General features: G+C 51.1%; 1 protein-coding gene across 6 annotated transcripts; it reads left to right on the top strand.

The window, feature by feature from the left end:
- The first annotated feature begins 1136 nt into the window (after positions 1-1136).
- Positions 1137-17840, top strand: CFAP97D2 (CFAP97 domain containing 2). Of its 6 annotated transcripts, none has more exons than XM_017339753.3 (5): positions 1137-1479; positions 5482-5562; positions 6414-6532; positions 12641-12800; positions 17421-17840. In XM_017339753.3, exons 1-5 carry the CDS (start codon positions 1390-1392, stop codon positions 17466-17468), a joined length of 498 nt encoding a protein of 165 aa, XP_017195242.2. In that variant the 5' UTR covers positions 1137-1389; the 3' UTR covers positions 17469-17840. The 6 variants fall into 6 exon arrangements, with proteins under 6 accessions (XP_017195242.2, XP_017195241.2, XP_017195244.2 ...); XM_017339752.3 differs by having other exon boundaries at positions 17418-17840; XM_017339755.3 differs by lacking the exon at positions 12641-12800 and having other exon boundaries at positions 1271-1479; positions 17418-17840.
- Positions 17841-19649: the final 1809 nt, after the last annotated feature.

Below are 19649 nucleotides of genomic sequence, written 5' to 3'. Positions count from 1 at the left end.
TTTATTTATTTATTTGAGAGTTACAGGCAGAGAGAGGGAGAGACAGAAAGAGAGGTCTTCCAACCACTGGTTCACTCCCCAAATGGCCACAATAGCCAGAGCTGGACCAATCTGAAGCCAGGAGCCAGGAGCATCTTCTGGGTCTTCTACGCAGGTGCAGGCACCCAAGCACCTGGGCCATCCTCCACTGCTCTCCCAGACCACAGCAGAGAGCTGAATGAGAAGCGGAGCCGCCGGGACACAAACTGGCACCTACATAGGGTGCCAGTGCCACAGATGGAGACTTAGCCCACTATGCCACAGTGCCAGCCCCAACATATAGTCTTTTTCAGCCAACAAATCTTAGTTAGCCTTATGCCTTAAAGTGCTGGCTGTATCTACTGTGCATCCTGTGTGTATATATCATCCGAAAGTTGAAACTTGTGAAAAATGATGTATTAAAAGATTCATTTGTGCAAAAACTCACACAACTTTTAATTTTCAGCTCATCAGCAATTTTACATCCCGCAAAGTCTCCTACCAAACTTGAGGACAGCAAGGCCATGGCTGCCGCAGTGCACCCAAGGAGGCTGTGCCGTGCGGCCGCGTGTGCCGGAGGGGCCCGCGTTTTGCTTTCCTTACGTCTTATTGCTCCCAAGTCTTCTACTGTTTTAGCTTGGCTGATCTCACAGACTGACAGGCACTAATGCTAATATGCAGAGCGTGGCTCCTCGAGAAGTGCTGCTTCCTATTCTGCACGTGTGCAGAGCTGGACTAGGCCCTGTCCACTACTCAAGGGGCGGATACCGCGCGGTTAGGAAGACGGGAATTCTGAAATGAAAGTGACAGTGCTGTTTTGTCCTTAACCAGTTCCTCTAATCATGCTGTCTCCAAAATTACACATCTGGTTTAGACAAAAAAGAAATGACTCAACAGCTGCCTTGGCATGGTTTTCACTTCGTTCCGTCTCAGGAAAGGCCCCTCCCAACCTAGATAAAAGCAGTGCAGAGAGGCAGGGCTTAACATCCTTGGACTGAACCCTAGCAATCTGCCACATGAGCTGCCAACAGAAGTGTTTTGGAATTGTCCAAATGCTTAGCAAGGATTCAAAGACGGGGGAGGGTCAGGGAAGGCAGGAACAGACTGGGGCCAGGGTTGGGGGGAGGGGAAGCTCCCTGAGGAGGAAGCTGTGCCCATCCCTGGGGAGCTGGGGGCGGCCAGCAAAGTGGCCACACTGAGCTTGCAAGATCTCTGATCTCTGAGGCAGGCCAGCCAGCTCTGTTCCCTTCCTGTGCTGCCCTCTGGCTGCCTCTTTCCCCTCAGCCTGGCTGCCATGGTGACTGTGACGTGGCCAGCAAACAGTCCTGGGCCAGTCTCTCCGGAAGCAGCAGGACAGTTTCCTGACTCAAGATGTACAGGGCCCCCCGGCCTCTGCTCCCCTACGCCGGGGAGCACCTACAGCGCTCATGGGACAAAGCCTATCAGGACCACAGGAGAAAGGTAGGGAGGGCCCTGCAGCCACAGGGCACAGCCATGAGACTGTGTGCAGAGCTGGGCACAGGGGGCCAGGTCCCCTTTCTTAGGAGGGACACCTCATGGTCGTCATGTGGCTCCATTCCCCCCCCCCACACACCACTCCTGGCACAGTCCTGAGACTCTGGCACTCTCCGGGGAGCTCAGAGGCAGCTGCAGAGCTGGGCACAGGGGGCCAGGTGCCCCTTTCTTAGGAGGGACATCTCATGGTCGTCATGTGGCTCCATTCCCCCCACACTGCTCCTGGCTGCTCTTTCACAACCTGTGCCAGTCACAGCAAACGTTGGCAGAGCACCAGACTTTGCCTAAATGAGTCTGAAGGAGCCCTCCCCCATCAATCAGCACCCTTCAGAGGGGACCACAGGCCCAGCCTGTCCTCCAGGAGATGCACTGTTAGCATTTTCCACTCAACTCATGTGGGCCTGAGCCTCCCTGGAGTCACCAGCCAGCAGCCCTAGCTCACTGGGCGAGTGCCTGCATGGGTCAGGGTCGGAGGTGGCCCCAGAGAAGTTTGGGCTCTGGTTCTGGAGACAAGTGTGGCCCTGTGGTGATTTTTTTTTTAAAGATTTACTTCTTTATTTGAAAGATTTTACTTCTTTATTCTTTATTATTTTATTACTTCTTTATTTTATTATATTTATTTATTTATTTACCTCTTTATTATTATTTATTCTTTACTTCTTTATTTAAAAGATTTACTTCTTTATTTGAAAGGTTAGAGGGGTGGAGAGAGGAGAGAGAAAGAAAGATCTTCCATCCGGTGGTTCACTCCCCAACTGGCCACAATGTCCGAGGCTGGGCCAAGCCAAAGCCAGGAGCCAGGAGCTTCTTCCAGGTCTCCCATGCGGGTGCAAGGACCCAAGTGCTTGAGCCATCTCCACTGCTTTCCCAGGGGCATCAGCAGGGGGCTGGAGCGGAAGAGGAGCAGCTGGGCCTTGAAGCAGTGCTCCTAGGGGGTGCCAGTGTCGCTGTCTGTGGCTTAACCCTCTGCACCGCAGCAGCAGCCACGAGAGGGACACACGCTTCATTTGTGTCTTGTTTGTATGCTCACCTCTGTGCTGCTGGCCCCAGCTAGTTCACGGCGAGGTTCTCAGTGCTGGAGTATACAGCAAGCAGCTAGTGAAAGTCGCTGGCAGTGAGCGTTACTTCTCTGAAAACTGTGCGAGATTGTACAGCCATGGGTGGTCTGTTGTTCATTTTTGTGTCCCGAGGAGGGTTGTCAAGAAATATCCCCAACTTGAGGGAGAAGCCAGGCTCTGTTCCTGAGAACCTGTGTGATAAAGAAGGCTGGAGGTGCTGCCGAGGGCTGGTCAGCGGCATTCAGTGAGGCTGACTCAGCTGAAGCGCAGGTGTGCTGGGGACGTGGACCCACACAGCACTGCCCCACAGCTCTGCCCCTTCCCACGGGTCCATGGCTGTGGGGCAGGGAAGGGCGTCGCTGGTCATTGCATGAGGCTCGCAGCTGATGGCAGAAGGTGTGGACTGAGGACTCCCTCGAGCAGGCAGGAAGGTGCTGAGGGAGGGACTGCACATGGCACCCAGGAGGAAGCATGGTGAGGACAGGGCCAGTCAAGTCTTGAAGTGCAAGGAGCCAGCACCGGGCTGCCACAGCTGGCAGGGAGGCTGGGAAGGAGGAGGGGTGTGGGGAAGGCGGGAGCCCCAGGTGCAGCCCAGGGGCGTCACCGCTGCCCCGTCTCCCAGATCTGCTGAGGGAGGTCAGAGAATGGAGTGTGTGAGGAGCTGACCGGTCTGTCCCATGGACATAGAACTCATTTAGGACAAAGAAATGCAGGAGGAGTGTGTTCATGGCCCAGTCCCAAAGGATGTCCTGGGGGTGGAGAAGTGTGGGTGTCAGCAGAAGGGGAGGGGGCCACAGGGCTGGGAGCTGCAGGAAGAGCCAGCCAGACCCTCACCAATGCCACCTGCCAGCACTGGGAGTCAATGGGAACATAGTCTCCCCCTCCAGGGAGGGGGTCGGCCCTCGGAGTCACTCAGCTTCTTAACTGCTCTGTGGAGAATCCCTGGGTACAGCAGGAATTTTGATGTCATACAGAGGAAAAAGGATGCATAGGAGAACATGGTGCCCTCACAGCCCTAATGGCTCCTCAAAGCCAGCTCCAGAATCCAGTGCCTTATCTCTGCCTGGCATCTCAACAGGGATGACCCCAGGACCTGAGCAGGCCCTAACCCCAACCCTGATCCCTGACCCTGACTCTGACCTTAACCCTTATTCTCATCTATCAGACTGACAAAAATATCAGAAGCAGTCTGAGGAAAGAGGCAGTGTCGTTGAGACCGATGGGCAGGCGTGTGGGCCACATGCCTCTCACAGGGGCTCACACCCACTCTCCCTTAACCCCCAACCGCAATTCCAGAGGCACACAGCAAAGATGCAAGAAGACGTGGCCAGATGTATTGACTAGAGCATATTTTAGTAACAGACAATAGAAAATAGCAGGAGATGTGATACGGCCTTAACAGCTAAAGAACTATCACTGTTTTATGGTGTGGCTCTTATACTGAAATTACGTTTTTCAAAGTTTCTCTTCTTTGGAACACGTGTTAAAGTATTTGCGGATGAAAGGCTGTGGTTCCAGCTCTCAGGTGAGGGAGAGGCTGCAAGAGGGATGCAGGTGAAGCCAGGCTGGTCCCAGGCAGGTTTTACCGAGCCAGCAAGCCCTGTATGGGCTCACTTCCTCTATTTTTATTCTTGTTTGCAATTTTAGACAATAGTTAGAAAACAAATTTAACTGAAAAAGGAAGAAGAATCGTAACTGTAGTTAGATACGTAATTTTTCATAAATTTATTTAATAAATTCAATTTTTCATAAATTTAAAACCACAAAATGATAGGCTGCTTACAGGAACAAGTATGGAAATGGGGAGGGAAGCGTAGGGGCTGCCTGGGCAGGTGGAGAGCAGGGAGAGGACGCCCTTCTCCCCTGCAGGACTGGAGCAGGGCGGTAGGGCCTTGAATGACAGGTCTTTCTCGAACACTGATTGGATGTCACCGCCCACGGGGTCAGCGCAGACTTCTTCAGGGGCCACACCCCACACCTGCCCACAGCCTTCACCAGGCTGCAAACAGGAAGCAGGGGGTGGGGACGGGCTTTCTTCCTCCTTCCTCTCCTTCCCTCCTCGCCCCTCCAAGAGGCCCAGTTCCAGCGGATTCCATCTCTCTCTGGTGGCCACCCTAGGGCCTGGGATGGCACAGTGGCCATGGCACTCCATCCCCACATTGCATGGAGACAGAGTCTCTGAGGACATCTGACCACGCCACTCTTCTGCTGCTGTTTCCCAGTGGTGCCCTGCCCCGTGGGGCTCTGTCAAACACCCCACCCCACGTCCTCTGCCTTCTGCAGCCTCAGAGTCCTCCGACTGTGGCCATGCTGCCAGCCCCGTGCTTGGCTGTCCTTGTAGGCTCTCAGTTTATTCTCCAGCTAGTGGAGCTTCCCAAACTGTCACCACCTCATCAGCTGATGGCCCCAGCAGCCAGCGTGCAGAGTGCACAACAAACAGAATGGAATGGCCCTCGCGCGATGAATCGGCTACGTTTAAGAACAACTGTCCCTGTAATGCTGATGTTTTCTGAGATGGTGCTCTGCCAGGACAGACATGCAGCTCACTGAGAGCACCACCAGTAGGCTCGGCAGCATCACAGGGCCGGGGCGTCGTGTAAAAGACCACTGGGCAGCACAGGGCAGGACGCAAGGTTGGCAGGATGCAAGGTCGTCTGGCAGTCAGCACGTGACGAGCCGTGCCCTGTGCCTACTTTACTTTCTACTCTGAGGCCTGCCTGCTTCTTGCCAGGGGGTTCAGACTTGGAATCAAATCATGACCCCACTGGGAACCTCCTGCCATCAGCAGATTCGGAATCTCTGGTGCCTTGGATAACAGTCTGTAAGTGTTCCTGGTGCTGGGAACCCGAGCTGCTCTGCCCCTGAGGTCACTATCCACTCTGTGCCACAGGTGCAGAACGCCCAGCCGCTGGTGGACACTCGGGCCCCGCCGACTTTCTGCCACCTGCAGCTGAAGGTCAAGAGGCTGAAGGTAGGTGTGCAGCGCCCTCCCTCAGTTAAGCGGACGGCCACCTGGGAAGATCTGCCCAAGCGCCCAGGGAAGTGGCAGCGGCAGGCGTGGTGAGGGGTATGGGTCACTCAGCAGTTAGTGCAGGGCAGGCAGCCAGTGAGCCCTGTCTTGGCCTGATGGAATTAGTGGGTGGCCTGAAGCTTTCTGGTCTTTGTGCTGACCTGTCAGGTTTCAGACTTGGTACTGGTGATTCACGGTGGCCAGTTATACAGTGCAGCTCTGAGATATTACTCAGCATCCTTCCTTTAAACTGGACTCCCTTAGAATGATTGTTTCTTAAAGGTCAGGCCATCTAGTGAGAGCAAGAACTGTGTGGTCACGCTTGTAGCAATGCCCATCAGGCAGAGCGCCCTGCGTTTCATGCACCTGTTGGGCAAGGGAGGAGCGCTTGGCTGAGCACAACCAGCCCTAAGCAACTGTGGGTTAGGTGTTTTAAAACCTAAATCTTCTGAGCAGTATAAGAATCTCTCTCACAATCTGAAATTATTTCATTAGCATCACAGCCATGTGTCCATTTCAGAGGGGCCCTAATTCTACATGGTAGCTTCTCTCCTCACTGTCACCTTGCTACTCTACTGCTCCAAGTCCATAGAATCCCACTGCAGCCTGTGTTCCAATACTAAGCAAGAGGTCAAGGTCGCTCCTGCCACAGCCATTGCTGAGCAGTGCTACGGTGCCCTCGCTGATGGCTGGTGAGGCAAAGCAAAATCCAGGGGTCTCCAGTCACAGAAAGTGGGGGCAGAAGGGAGCCCCGCCCCAGATCTGTGCACAGTCATGGCCAGGGCTGCTCCAGGCCCCTCCTCCACCCACAGCTGGAAGAGGAGCGGCTCTCCACCATCGACAGGGACAACCGCCTGCTCCTGGAGAGGGTGGCCCACATCCTGAAGACAAGGGGGCAGCCTGGCAGCAGATATGACTCCACTGACACAAGGTAACAGAGGGGCCCCCACCACCCACCCTGGTCAGCAGCAAACCCAAGGCCTGGGCTCTGGGGCGGGGCTCAGCTATCGCTGTGCATCGGAGAAGCACCTTCCCCCCTCAGCCCCTGAATCCAGGTCTTAGCTGAGACATGCGAGCCATTTTCCCCACCTGCAGCAAAAAAAGACAGAGTAACTGCTAATGCAACTGGCACCAGGACTATTCCAGGCCTGCTAATTGTTTAACTCTGAGTCCTCACGTGACCCAGTGAGGCAGAGACTACTGAGCATGTCGTGTCAGATGGGGAAACCGAGGCACGGTGGGGCAGCAGCTGGAAAGCAGGCACCACGCCCGATTTCTAGGCTGGGCCTACAGCCTGTCAGCCAGGGCAGCTTCCAAAAGCAGCAGTGGTTTTGTATCTCCATGAGTAGACCGTGTACTCCTGGCTGCCTGTGAACTGTGGACACCCTGCTGGCCACCAGGCCTGCTCTTCGGTGGTCCCAAAGTGTGGTTCCCCTGCTGTGAGGTGCAGCCCCTGAGACCACCACGTGGCTGCTGAGGTATGAGCCCTGAGCCTCTTCTCTAGTGAGAGCCCTCGCCCCCCCCTCCCCCCCCCCCGCAGATCCCAGAACTCTAGCTATAGGCACGCCATGGTCCTCCCCACGGCGTAGGGGGTTGCGGTGCCTGAGACAAGCACAATGAGAGCGGTCTTTCCTGAAGCGCTCGAACCTTTTAAAACCTTGAGAAGCACCTGGCAGCTCCCAGGTTTCACCGTAAATTAACACTTGCACCTCGGGCACCCCGAGGCCAGGGCCCACGAGAAGCTGCTCAGAACACACCCTTGCGAGTTGGTCTGGCTGGGTGCCTGGTCAGAGCACATGTCTTCTGCCCTTCAGAGATGGTCCACTTGGGCCAGAGGCAGGGTAGGGGCTGGGCTGTCAGGAGTGAGCTCCCTGTGACTCCTGGCTGCACCCACCCTCAGCCCTGGTAAGCGATGGGAGACCTGGAGTCACCATCAGCTTGCAGGCATTTTTTTAAGATTTATTTTAAAGACAGAGTTACAGAGAGAGGTAGAGACAGAGAGAGGTCTTCCATCCATTGGTTCACTCCCCAGATGGCCACAATGGCTGGAGCTGCGCCAATCTGAAGCCAGGAACCAGGAGCTTATTTTGGGTCTCCCATGCAGGTGCAGTAGCCCAAGGACTTGGGCCATCTTTTACTGCTACCCCAGGCCATAGCAGAGAGCTGGATCGGAAGAGGTGCAGCCGGGATTAGAACCGGCACCCATATGGGATGCCAGTGCTTCAGGGCAGGGCTTTAACCCGCTGCGCCACAGCACAGGCCCTGCAGACAGACGTTTTGACCTGAGCACAAATCAAGTGGCTGGGACAGCAGCTCATCCACAGGTCACGCTGCCCAGGAGCAGCCCCCACGGGTGTGCTTCTCAGCCTGCTGCCTGCAAGGTGAGGCTGCTAGGGCACCTGCTTGGGAGTGGCTGGATAGAGGACTGAGCTGGGGAGGTGCTGGCCTGTCAGCTGGGAAGTGTGCTGTGATGAACTACGGCAGTGACCAGTATCCAGACCACAGTGAGCCCAGCTTCATATGTGGTGCTGCCAGGGATACTGGAGCCGGTGACGCCCAGCAGCCCTAAGCTGAGTGCATCTCCATGGAAACATCAGCAGTGTTTGTCGGGAACCATGGCTTTGGTGCCTGGTACCTGGCTGTTTCGTCTGGTTGACACCTGCCAGGAAACATCAGCAGTGTTTGTCAGGAACACATCGCTTTGGTGCCTAGTACCTGGCTGTTTCGTCTGGTTGACACCTGCCAAATTAACATGAGGCGCCAAAGAGAAGCAGTCCTTCTACAGGGAAGCCCAGCGAACTAACTGGCTCAGATGTACACATACGCAGCAGGCCAGTTGGTCAACAGCAGAAGTCAGCGCCTTGAGAGAAACTGTACAGCCAGCAATGAGATGCTCACTCCTGATTCAGATTTAGTCGGCGTGTGATAAGCACATAGGCTTAAAGTGTGCAGTCTGAGTTCCCCAATGTTACACCTGTGACACTGTCTCCACAACAGGACACAAACACTCCTGGTGCCGGCCAGGAGCCTGTCTGCTGTCCCTGTGTGTGAACTGCTCTTCCTGTCTGCAGCATCCTGGTCCGTGTGCAGATCGGCCTTCTTCCTGCTGGGTAGTGCTGTGTTGTGTGACCCGCAGTTGGTGAATCCATTTGCCTGGGGAAGAGCATTTTATTACAAGTAAAATCATGTGTAAAATGATCATTCAAGTTTAAAAAAAAAAAAAAAACAAAAACAAAAACAGAGACTAACAGTGCTCTCAGCACAAGACTGACACCTGTGCTGAACGAATCTCAGTTGAGTCAGCCGGAGCCGGGGCCTCCAGCGCGCTGCCTGGGAGTTCCAAGATCTCTCCCCAGAGACACTGGTGAGCAGCCTCTAAAAACAACGCTTTGAGGTCTCTGAATGTGGTCCTGAGGACACAGCCTATGGAAACCCACCATAGCTTGTCAAGAACAGCAGCACCCCCAGACTCTGAACTGAAGCCTGCCCCTCCCTCCCTGTCCCCAGCTCAGGAAGCAGGTGCCACTGCAGGGGCTGAGCCGAGAATGAGAACGCAGGCTCCATCTCATCCAGCAACCAGGCGGTGGTTCTCTTCCTGGGGGCAGGACTTCAGCACCTCTTGTCCCAGGCGTGTGGGAGACACCTGTGTTCTGCTCGGCCCACATCCCTGGAGAGGAGGCCCTAATCTGGGTCCTGCCACGGGTTTGCTAGGGGTACTGGAGCCCCGACCCCCGAGGCAGGGGGCCCACACTGGGAGGACCTATGGTCCCCACACCATGGAGTGCGGAGCTGGGGTATCCCTCAGGGGAGGTTGCCCCTGTCCTATGCCCAACTCCAGGGCACTGAGATGCCACCCGAGAGGAGGCAGACTGGGAACACCGTGGCCCCTAATCCTTCAGGGCTGCTCCGCTTGCAGCAGCGTGTGAAGAAGAGCAAGGCTGCCTGGACATGAAGACAAACAACATGGACACCAAGAAGGAAGGAATCAAACTGTTCACAAATAAGTGAGTTTGCATTCGCTAAAAATGAATACACAAATTCAACAGGTTGCAGAATACAAGACCACAAACACACAAATCCATTGTATTTTTATACATTTGCAACAAACAATCAGAAAATGAAACTAAGAAAATAATTCCATTCACAAAAGTATCACAAAGAATAAATATTGGGGCTGGCATTGTGGCACAGCGGGTTAAGCTGCTGCCTTGAGGAGATCATCCCATATGGGTTCTGGTTCGAGTCCCAGCTGCTCCCATCCAGCTCCTTGCTATAGAAAAGCAGTAGAAGATGGCCCAAGTGCCTGGGTCCCTGCACCCTTGTGGGAGACCTGGAAGAGGCTCCTGGCTCCTAGCTTTGGATCCAGCCCAGCTCCAGCTGTTACAGCCATCTGGGGAGTAAACTAGAAGATGGAAGATCTGTTTGTCTATCTCTCCTCTCTCTGTCACTCTGATTTTCAGATAAATAAAATATTGAAAAAAAAACAAAACAAAACAAAACATGAGACACATAAAACACTGCACTGCTTCTGGGCCTTCCCAGACTGACTGTTCTTCAAACCTGCTGCAAATGCGGTCACCAGGGCAGAGCCTGACCTGTCACGTGGAAAACGTGGCACATAAGGCCATGACACGTGAGTGTGGATCAGGGAGGAGTTCTCATCCTGAAAGAGAAAAGGCTCCAGAACCCCAAATAAAGAGAGCTGCCTACTGCGAGTGAAGTCCAGAGAGGACAGAAGAAAACCAGAAGAGGCAAACCCATGACAGCACAATGCACACCATTGCAAGGGCACAGGAGAGCGCTGACCACAGCTTCTGTCCTCCCTCTGCCTTTCCCAGTGGGCATGGTCTGTGTCTAGAGAAATGTGGCAAGTATGATTAAAGTTGAACCTCTGGCGCAGTGGCTCACTTGGTTAATCCTCCGCCTGTGGCACCAGCACCCCAGGTTCTAGTCCTGGTCGGGGCGCTGGATTCTGTCCCGGTTGCTCCTCTTCCTGTCCAGCTCTCTGCTGTGGCCTGGGAGCGCAGTGGAGGATGGCCCAAGTCCTTGCGACCTGCACCTGCATGGGAGACCAGGAGGAAGCACCTGGCTCCTGGCTTCAGATCAGCGCGGTGCGCTGGCTGTAGCGGCCATTTGCGGGGTAAACCAACAGAAGGAAGACCTTTCTCTGTCTCTCTCTCTCACTGTCTAACTCTGCCTGTCAAAAAAAAGTTACCTCACAGTAATCTTTTAACCCTGACATTAGACACTACTTGTTTTCTTGAATATCATGTTACTGGGTTCATAACAGCTAAACCCACACGACTTAATCAGCCCGTATCAGTGGGTCTGTGTATTAATTCCAAGCACATGCTGTTGTAGCCGACGTGAAATGGACACGTTTAGGCACTAATGTCCATGTGGACTCTCCAGTCCTACTCTTCTTACACTGAGTGAAGTTGCTGATGTTCCACTGTTTCTGATCTACACAATGCGGTTTTGTCAGACCCAGTCTGATACTTGACCCTTTTGTGGCATTTAATCCACATCCACTCGCTCCTTGTTCTAACTCTTTATCCACTTTCTCTCATGCTTCCACCTCCCTAACCCTGCCCTCTTTCCTGTTTGGCCCGTAGCCCCATCCCTGGGCTCAGCTCAGCACTGTAGATGGTGCCCATTAGGCCACAGATCCCATTGTCAACCCTGTGGCCACTCCAACCACGAGCTAGCCAGAGGACCCACGCATCTCACCATGACCCAAACCCATTCCAGTTCCACCATGATGGGCTCAGTGATGCCAGGCAAGGTCTTAGCTGTAGTAAAGCACAAGATCCTATTGTTGAGATTATTATCAGAATTAAATGAGAGAACTGTATTTTATTTATCCTAGTAACACTACACACCAAGCACACACAATCATATACATACACACAGCACCAACACAATATCACACACACCTACCACATAATACACAGCACACACAGTACACCATGCATACCACACAGTACATATATACCACACACATACACACACCACATACCACACACATATAGTACACAACCAAACACCTATACACGTACAGTACACACCACACACTACCCACACACACCACGTACCCACTTCAGTGACTCTCAAGTGCATGTGTACTGCGGTGAAGTGTGGTTTTCCTGGCAGTAATGCTCCTTTTTTGGCGGAGTAAAAAGCACGAATGCAGGGATGGGTGTTTGGCCCAGTGGTTAAGAAGCCACTTGGGACTTCTGCATCCCCTGTCCAAGTGCCCAGGTTCATGTCCTGGTTCCCCTTCCGACTCCAGCTTCCTGTAAATGGGCACCCTAGGTAGCAGTGATGAGGGCTTAGCTGGGGCCCTGCCACCTGTTTGAGAGACCTGGAGTGAGTTCCCAGCTCCTGGCTTTAGCCCGTTCAGGCACCGGGGAGTGAAACATTGAATGGAAGATGTCCATCTTTTTCTGTTTGCTTACCACACAAATACATTTTGAAAAATAAAAGTGAGGGGTGTTTACGATGGGGCCTGGCACAGCCCAAGTGCCTAGTACTGTACCGAGGTGGGCACTGTTCCAGGAAGGGGTCCACACCTGCTCAGCCCAGGTCTCTGTTCCAGTGTCGCTGCTCTTGAAATCCATGCTGCGCTCCTGCCCCTCGGTGCTCCCACAGTGCCGTCCCTTCTCATTGTCTCCAGTCATCCTCTGCCATCTCCTCAGTGTTCTTTCTAAACTGTGTGAGTGTGGTCTGAAGTCATGGACTATCTTCAAGATAAGTCAGGAACCTTTCCAAGATCCAGCCTGGGTCAGCTCCCAGCAGGCACTCCTCAGGTGGCCTGTGACATCCTTCTTTGGGGAGGCACGAGTGCCCACCTCAGGAGCCCTGCTCTGTCCCTCCCACAGTGGCTGTGTGGTCCCCAGAGCAGCTGAGTGCTCACCCTGGAGCCAGCACCTCCCCGTGGGTTTGCTCTGCGCTTGTCCACAGTCATGCAAAGTGCAAACCCTGCAGTCCCCGAAGCTGCCGGGCCCTGACATATGCCCTAACCATCTTGGTCTTTCAGGAAAAACTTGTGCTCTGTTCTGGAGTCTACACCGGGAAAAGAGCACCAAAAGAAAACAAAATCGTCCCAGAGGGTTTCTCAAAGGCTGAGCCGTGGTGTTGTGCATACAGGCAGCATGGAGGCTGGGCAGGGCTCAAGATGGACACCTCTGGAAACGCAGGTACTCCATGCATAAAGGCGCCTGGGGCTCTGTCCTGAATCTATGGCTATTTCAAATTCCCACTGTACTTACTCAAACGCATCCAGTACCGCATTGCCTGCCTTTAGTGTGAGGGAACCTCCTTCCATTGTTCACAGGCCAGTGCCAAATGGCCACATCCTAATAGTAAAAGACACAGGACAATGACTCAACTGATGCATCCATCCACTATTCCCTTACAAACTTAAAAGCTAAAGCTAAACTCAGTTGATGGATGATAGGTTGTGAGGGAAAGATTTGGTGAAAACAATAATTTGGCACAACACTAGCTGTCCCACTGGCTGGATTGTGTCCATCCTGAATTAGCTGTCCCACACAGAATGGCCAGGGTGGCCAAAGGGTTTGCCGGATTCTGTAAACTCTAGACTCACCCTCCTCATCTTACCCACATTGCTGGCAAAACCAAAATTCTGAGTGAGGAGAAGTGACATTAAATTTTACCATGAATTATCATGCTTGTAAATGTCCAATAAATCAAATTAAGCAGGGTTGAAAATCTTCCGTCACCCTCATTCCTCTGTATTTACAGCTCCATGGCCAGCAGCATTTCCAGATAGCTTTCCTTGAAATACCACCCATCACAGGGGAAAATGCACAGGAGTCAATGTTACCTGCATGTTCCTGGACCACAGACTCCTACCCGAGCCAGGCCAGGACCTCCCCCAATTGGCTCCAGTTCTGCTCTCCCCCGGGGCACTGGGGTTGGCAATGGCCCCCACTGAGCTTCCTTCTATGCTTACTGGGACCTCCTAGGCTTCCCAATTCTCTGCTTGAACAATTCTTACAGAATCCTGAGGTGGGGTGGGGACAAGCACCTTTGCAAAGATGTGTAGCTAGTAAGCAGTGGTTACTAATTCATTAAGAAAATCTAATTTATCTTGGAATTTACATTAAATACTTGAACATTCCACTTCAGATCTTAATTGTAATAAAATATTTGCTCATTTAAAAAAAGGCAGAACTTTCTAGAAGTAACCTCTTAGCAGCTTGGGTGGGAACTGTAATGTCTATTCATTATGTGTATCTCTCTATATAGACACAGATATAGTTATTTAAAAATGGGATCACACTCTGAAGTTTCTGGAAATTCCTCATTTCGCTCAGTAACGTATCATGGAAAAGTCTCATGCCAGTGCAAAAAGGCCTCCCCTTCCCTTCATAGCAGTTATGGAGTCTCCTCACAGATGGGCCTTGGCTCTGCACTAACCCTCGTGTGACAGAAATTTAGGTTGTTTTATTTTCACTGTTCCAAAGGAAACTAGTCTGTTGATATCTCCTCATGTACATATTTCTGTAACTTCTATTCCTACAAACAAAACTGATAAATCAACAGGTACACATATTTAAATTTGCAACAGGTACTAGCAATCTGCATCTCTTTTTTACAGTGGTGTCAAAGTACTTGTTTCCTCACATTTGCCAACAAAAGAGTGGTACATGTGCTTTTAATTTTTGGGCCATCGTATTTTTTGCTCTATGAACTGTCTGTTCATATCTTTGATCAGTGTCCTACGAAATGTTTCTTTCAGTTATTAAGAGGCGGTAGCTGTCTATGTGCTGAAAATATTTACCCTTATTATTGATGTGACAGGTCTTCTGTACCATGTTGTTCCTTACTATTTTACTAACACTTATTTTTAGGTTGTAAACCAGTACTTTCCTCTGTGGCAAGTGGTTCTTAAAATTTTTTTAAATTTAATTTATTTGAAAGGAGGGTGGAGGGAGACAGAGAGAAAGAGATTCCCAAATGCCTACAACAGCCAGGACTGGGCCAGGCCAGGGCTCAATCCAGATCTCCTAAGTGGGTGTCAAGGACCCAAGTACTTGAGCCATTACCTGCTGCCACCCAGGGTACACACTGGCAGGAAGCTGGAATGGAGAAGTGGAGCCAGGATTAAAACCCAGGGACTCCAAGATGGGATGTGGGCATCCCGGCAGCCGCTTAACTGCTCTGCCAAAAGCCCATCCAGGCAGCTGGTTCTTATGTCCTACATGGGAGAGCTCCTGCAAGATTTAAGCCTATGAATGTATTCTCCTAGTGTTTGTAGTTTTCTTGATTAGCTTTCTGTCTAATAAATATGGAGTTTTTATGTTATATAAATTAGAGATCAAATTTTATTTTTTCCAGGTTTATTACAAGTTCAATAGCCTTTAATATTCTTCACATAGCTTGCTCTCCAAGGGTTACAGCTGCACCCTCCACCCCCAACCCTTGACCTGGCTCAGCAGTGCCTCCATTCTTTCTTGATGGCCCCATGCCCAGGAAGCCCCATTCAGCTCCTTGGAAAGCCAGAACAGCGCCTTCAACAATCCTCCCTGATGGGCAAGGGTCTGTGTCTGGGCCCATGCTCCATGGGGGTCTCAGTGTTCAGTTCCTCTGAATTTTTGAGAGGCTGCCTCCAGTTATGTGTTCCTGGCATGCTTTGGGGCATCATTTCATTTTAGTTTGTCTGTCTTAGAAGCAGAATAGTGTAATTTTGCTTTTAAACCTGGTCTTGGTTAGGCCCTACCCCTAACCCTGTTTGTCCATTTGTGTTTCCGGACATGAGAAGAGTGCTTGCTCTCCTCTCTGGCTCCTCATTTGTGTTTCCTTACTTTTCCCTTTTTCATAGTGTTGGGTTTTTTCTTAGCAAATGTCAAGAAAATGCTTAGAGTGTATGCTTCAAACCCATCCTTCATTTATTTACTTTGACTCTCTCTCCCCACTTTATTGCTTTATTAACAGGAAACAGATAAAGCCCTAGAGCAAGGAGGGTGGGATAAGTTAAATAAAGAAATGGAAAACGGAAGCCATAGAAAAAAGGGTCTCTAGCAGCTGCAGCTCCAGCCCGAGGCTATCTGGACAGGGCCTGCTCTGCCAGCTGGCTATAGGCCTTGCTCTGCACAGGCCTGCAGGGTGCATAGAAGACTCACTGTGCCCCCCTGCCGGGCGAGGTCCTCAGCTGCCCAGCACTTTCTCCCTTTCTGAAAAGGCAGAAATGGAAACCATCAAGAACCAGGGGACAGCTGCCAAACTGCTGTCCCTGCACTGCAGTTGGGGCCACGTCTGAGTCTCAAAACCTGGTGACAGCCTTGTCACAGCCTGTGGTGTTGTGCTTTAGGTTCTTTGGCTCTTCCTGTCTGTGAGGGAGGAGGAGGGGGCGGGCCCAGGCCCTGGGACACCTAGGCGACAAATCCCCTTTGCTGGGAGCCAGGCCGGGGTGGATGCCTTGCCTGAAGTGCCTCCCAGCGTCCACACCGAGGTAGCAGATAGCAGTACACATTTCAGGGTAGGTTTCTTCCCTTTAGAAAGAAAACCAGAACCAGGTGATTTCGGATATGTGGGCTTAGGAAAGGAAATAACTCAGCTTTCTAGGACCCAAATCCCCTGAGAATCCTGAGAAACTCTCAGTGCCAAGCTTGCTCCACCCTCGGATCCGATGCCCACCGCCCATTCCTGGGACCTTTGAGGTCCTGCACAGCTGCAATTCACATTCCATGGACTTGGCAGAAAAACTCGCCCTGTCCTGAGTTCCAATGGAGCCCTCAGTAGCCTGGAATTATGCATCATTCTTGACAAGAGCCCAACCCAGTGACCCACCACTTCCTAGAGAAAGAAAACAAAAATGAGACAGAGGAGCTACAGTAAATCCTTAAGTGATCAGCTTCTGCTGAATTGTGCAATAGTGGGAGCACAGGGCAGGCCTGCTCCAGGTCTCCCAGGCTTCTCCACTGCTTGGAACTAAACCCAGGGCCTTGTTTTCTAGCTGTAGATGGAGTGGGGACCATCTCTTAGGACTCATGTTGGGACCAAATGAGTTAACTTGGAACTAAACCCAGGGCCTTGTTTTCTAGCTGTAGATGGAGTGGGGACCATCTCCTAGGACTCATGTTGGGACCAAATGAGTTAACTTGGAACTAAACCCAGGGCCTTGCTTTCTAGTTGTAGATGGAGTGGGGACCATCTCCAGGACTCATGTTGGGACCAAATGAGTTAACCATGACAAGAGATTGTGTTGGCCCTGACTTGGCAAACAATAAATTTGAGTTATTCCTTCTCCTTATGCCTCTGCCACATGGAATTAGAGTCTTGGAGTTTGAGAGACATCTTGGTCCACCATCTCAAGAATCAAGTGTGGATACAATCATTCTCTTGGCCTTTTGGCTAAAATCAAATGTGAAGTGCTGATACGGGCTGCACCATGTGGTGGGAACCAGGTCCAAAGGCCAATTGGTGTGATTCCTTTCTTGTGAAATGCCCAGAACAGGCAAATCCGTGCAGACAGAAAAAAGTAGGTTAGTGATTGTCAGGGGCCTGGGAAAGGGAACTGGGAAGTGACTGCTAATGAGTGTGGGTTTTTAGGGGAGTTTAAAGAAAATGTTCTAAAATTAGACTGTGATAACTATTTCCCAACTCTGCATATGCCTAAACCACTGAAATACAAACTTTAAGTGGGTGAAGTTTGTGCTACAGTTATATCTCTGTAAAACTGTTTTTGAAAGGATTGATTCTAAACACTGTCCCCGTGCCTTCTACTAAGTTGATATTTTACTCTTCTTTCATGAGGAAAATGTTTCAAATATGTATTTTTGATCCAGCAGGAACAGAAACTGAAACTCAGAAAGAGCACATTCAAGCGTGGATCCTAAACATCAAGCGGGAAAGCACAGGATTCGGGACAGATTGGGACAAGGCAGCCTGGTGAAGGTGGTGACAGAAACCAGGAACAACCACTCCGGGGCTCCCACTGCACTCCCATGACACAGCCTCAGGACATCAGCTTTGCCACCAGAACTGGGCTCCATGGGAACCAGGCTCTAGGCCGAGGTAGGGCAGCCCCTCCTCTTCCCCTCTTTGCTGTTGTGCAGCCAGGAGATGCTTGCAAGGCAGCTCTGAGACAGCGTGGACACTATGCTGGACTGCACAATGCTGCAAACCTTGTTTTCCTCTGCTCCTTTGGCTGATAATTGAAAACAAACACACTGAGTGATGTTGGGAATTAAATGATTTTTCAACACTTACTCTGTTACCATATTTTGATCTATGGTGGATTTGTTTACAATTCCTAGGGATATTTGTGTAATTACCTTAACAACTCTGTGACTGTTATTTTTTAAAAAGTATTTATGTAAAGGACGATAAATGGGAGGCAGGGAAAGAGTGAGTGAGAGTGCTATGGATCTTCCATCTAGTGGTTCGATCCCCAAATGGCTTCAGCAGGCTAGGCCTGGGCCAGGCAAAAGCCAGGAGCCAAGAACTGCTTCCTGGTCTCCCATGTGGGTGGCAGAGGCACAAGTGCATCCTCTGCTGCCTTCCCAGGCATATTAACAGGAAGCTGGATGGGAAGCAGGGCAGCTGGGACTCAAACCAGCACTTTGATGTACGATGGCGTTGTAAGCAGTGGCTTAACCTGCTGTGCCATGTTGGCCCCATGTGATTGAATGCAGCTTTGACCCTGGGGCTCTCCCATGTCCTCTAGAAACCCCAATGTGGACACAACACTTTCATTAACAGTTTAGATTTGTGCCCAATTTGATAGAGAAATGATCTCTCACCAACGACTGTGTCCTTGGTTTACAAGCCTTGAATCTGTACCTCCTTTCTAATGGTGGCAGCATCATGTCCAGTTGTGCCGGTCTGTTCCCTGACTTGCTTCCTCACCCCTGGTCTTGGCCTGTGAGCTCTAAAGGACTCTTGCAAAGCTAGAAACGTTGTTATTTGGTTACAGCACATTGTATTCTTTTTCTGTCTACCATTTTCCAGAGTCAACAGCTCATGAAGACTATCAAATTGCTCCACATGGTCAAAAAGGGACAAAATTTTCCCATATGGGGAAACTTCCACTCTTTTACCCTTGAACTCCCTTGTGGGTCAATTCTGTTATTTTGTCCTCTGTTGCTGCCAAATCAGTCAAGGGTGCCTCAAAGGGACACAAGTACAGGTCCCTGTGTGCCAAGGGGATGGAGTCCTAAGCATGAGGGGATGTTCTAGAACTGCAGGCATCATTGGCTGGATGAAAAATCCAAGCTCTTCCAGGCTGCAATTCCACAATTCCTGACTCCCAAAGTCTTGAAGCCCAGAAGTTAGGCTTGCCAGCAGGGAAAGTAAGCACCTGTAAGGCAAAGTTGGAGCTGAGTCTGATAGAATGCTAAGGTACACACTGCAGCGTTACCAAAGTTTGTAACTAAGGACTCAGGCTTGAAACAGCAGGAAGCGGGGGCTGCTGGTCTTAAATATGAGACGCGTGCTCACCCCTTGGCAGTCACACTGCTCAGATGCACTTGTCCTGTATCACATGATTCGAGCCACTCAGTGAGAACTCACTTTGCCGATTTCACCACCAGAGCATCTTGGTGTTTAGCAAATAGGACCTTCTAGTATAGGTATTTGTCTTTTCTCTTCAAGTATAATGTCGGGAAACACTGTATAAACATATATATATATATAATAGATAATTCTTTAATGATGACATTAATTTCCACGTAACACACAAGTAGACTACAGGAAACCACAAAGAGAGGGGCACTCAAAATAGTGGCAACTGGAACAGACTGGGCAGTTACTGCCCAGTGGTCTGTAGGGTGCCCATCTGTGAGCCATCTGCAAGGACTGTATGGGTGCTCTTATCTTCATGACCTGGGCCTCCTGTCAACGTCCAGATGTTCTCAGCCTGACCAAGCATATCTAGAGCGTAACTTCCACAAAGGTGAAATGCCCAGGCTGGCCAGTCACCCCAGGGGCCTTAGAGAAAAGCCTAGTGACTGGGAGGAAACTGGGCCCCCTAGTGATGCTCTGCAGAACTGCAGCCCCTAACTAAGGGGCCTTGCACT

Source organism: Oryctolagus cuniculus, chromosome 9 (genome assembly GCF_964237555.1).
Source record: "Oryctolagus cuniculus chromosome 9, mOryCun1.1, whole genome shotgun sequence".
Lineage (NCBI taxonomy): Eukaryota > Metazoa > Chordata > Mammalia > Lagomorpha > Leporidae > Oryctolagus > Oryctolagus cuniculus.
The sequence above is the reverse complement of the archived record's forward strand: the minus strand, read 5'-3'. Positions and strand labels throughout refer to the sequence as shown.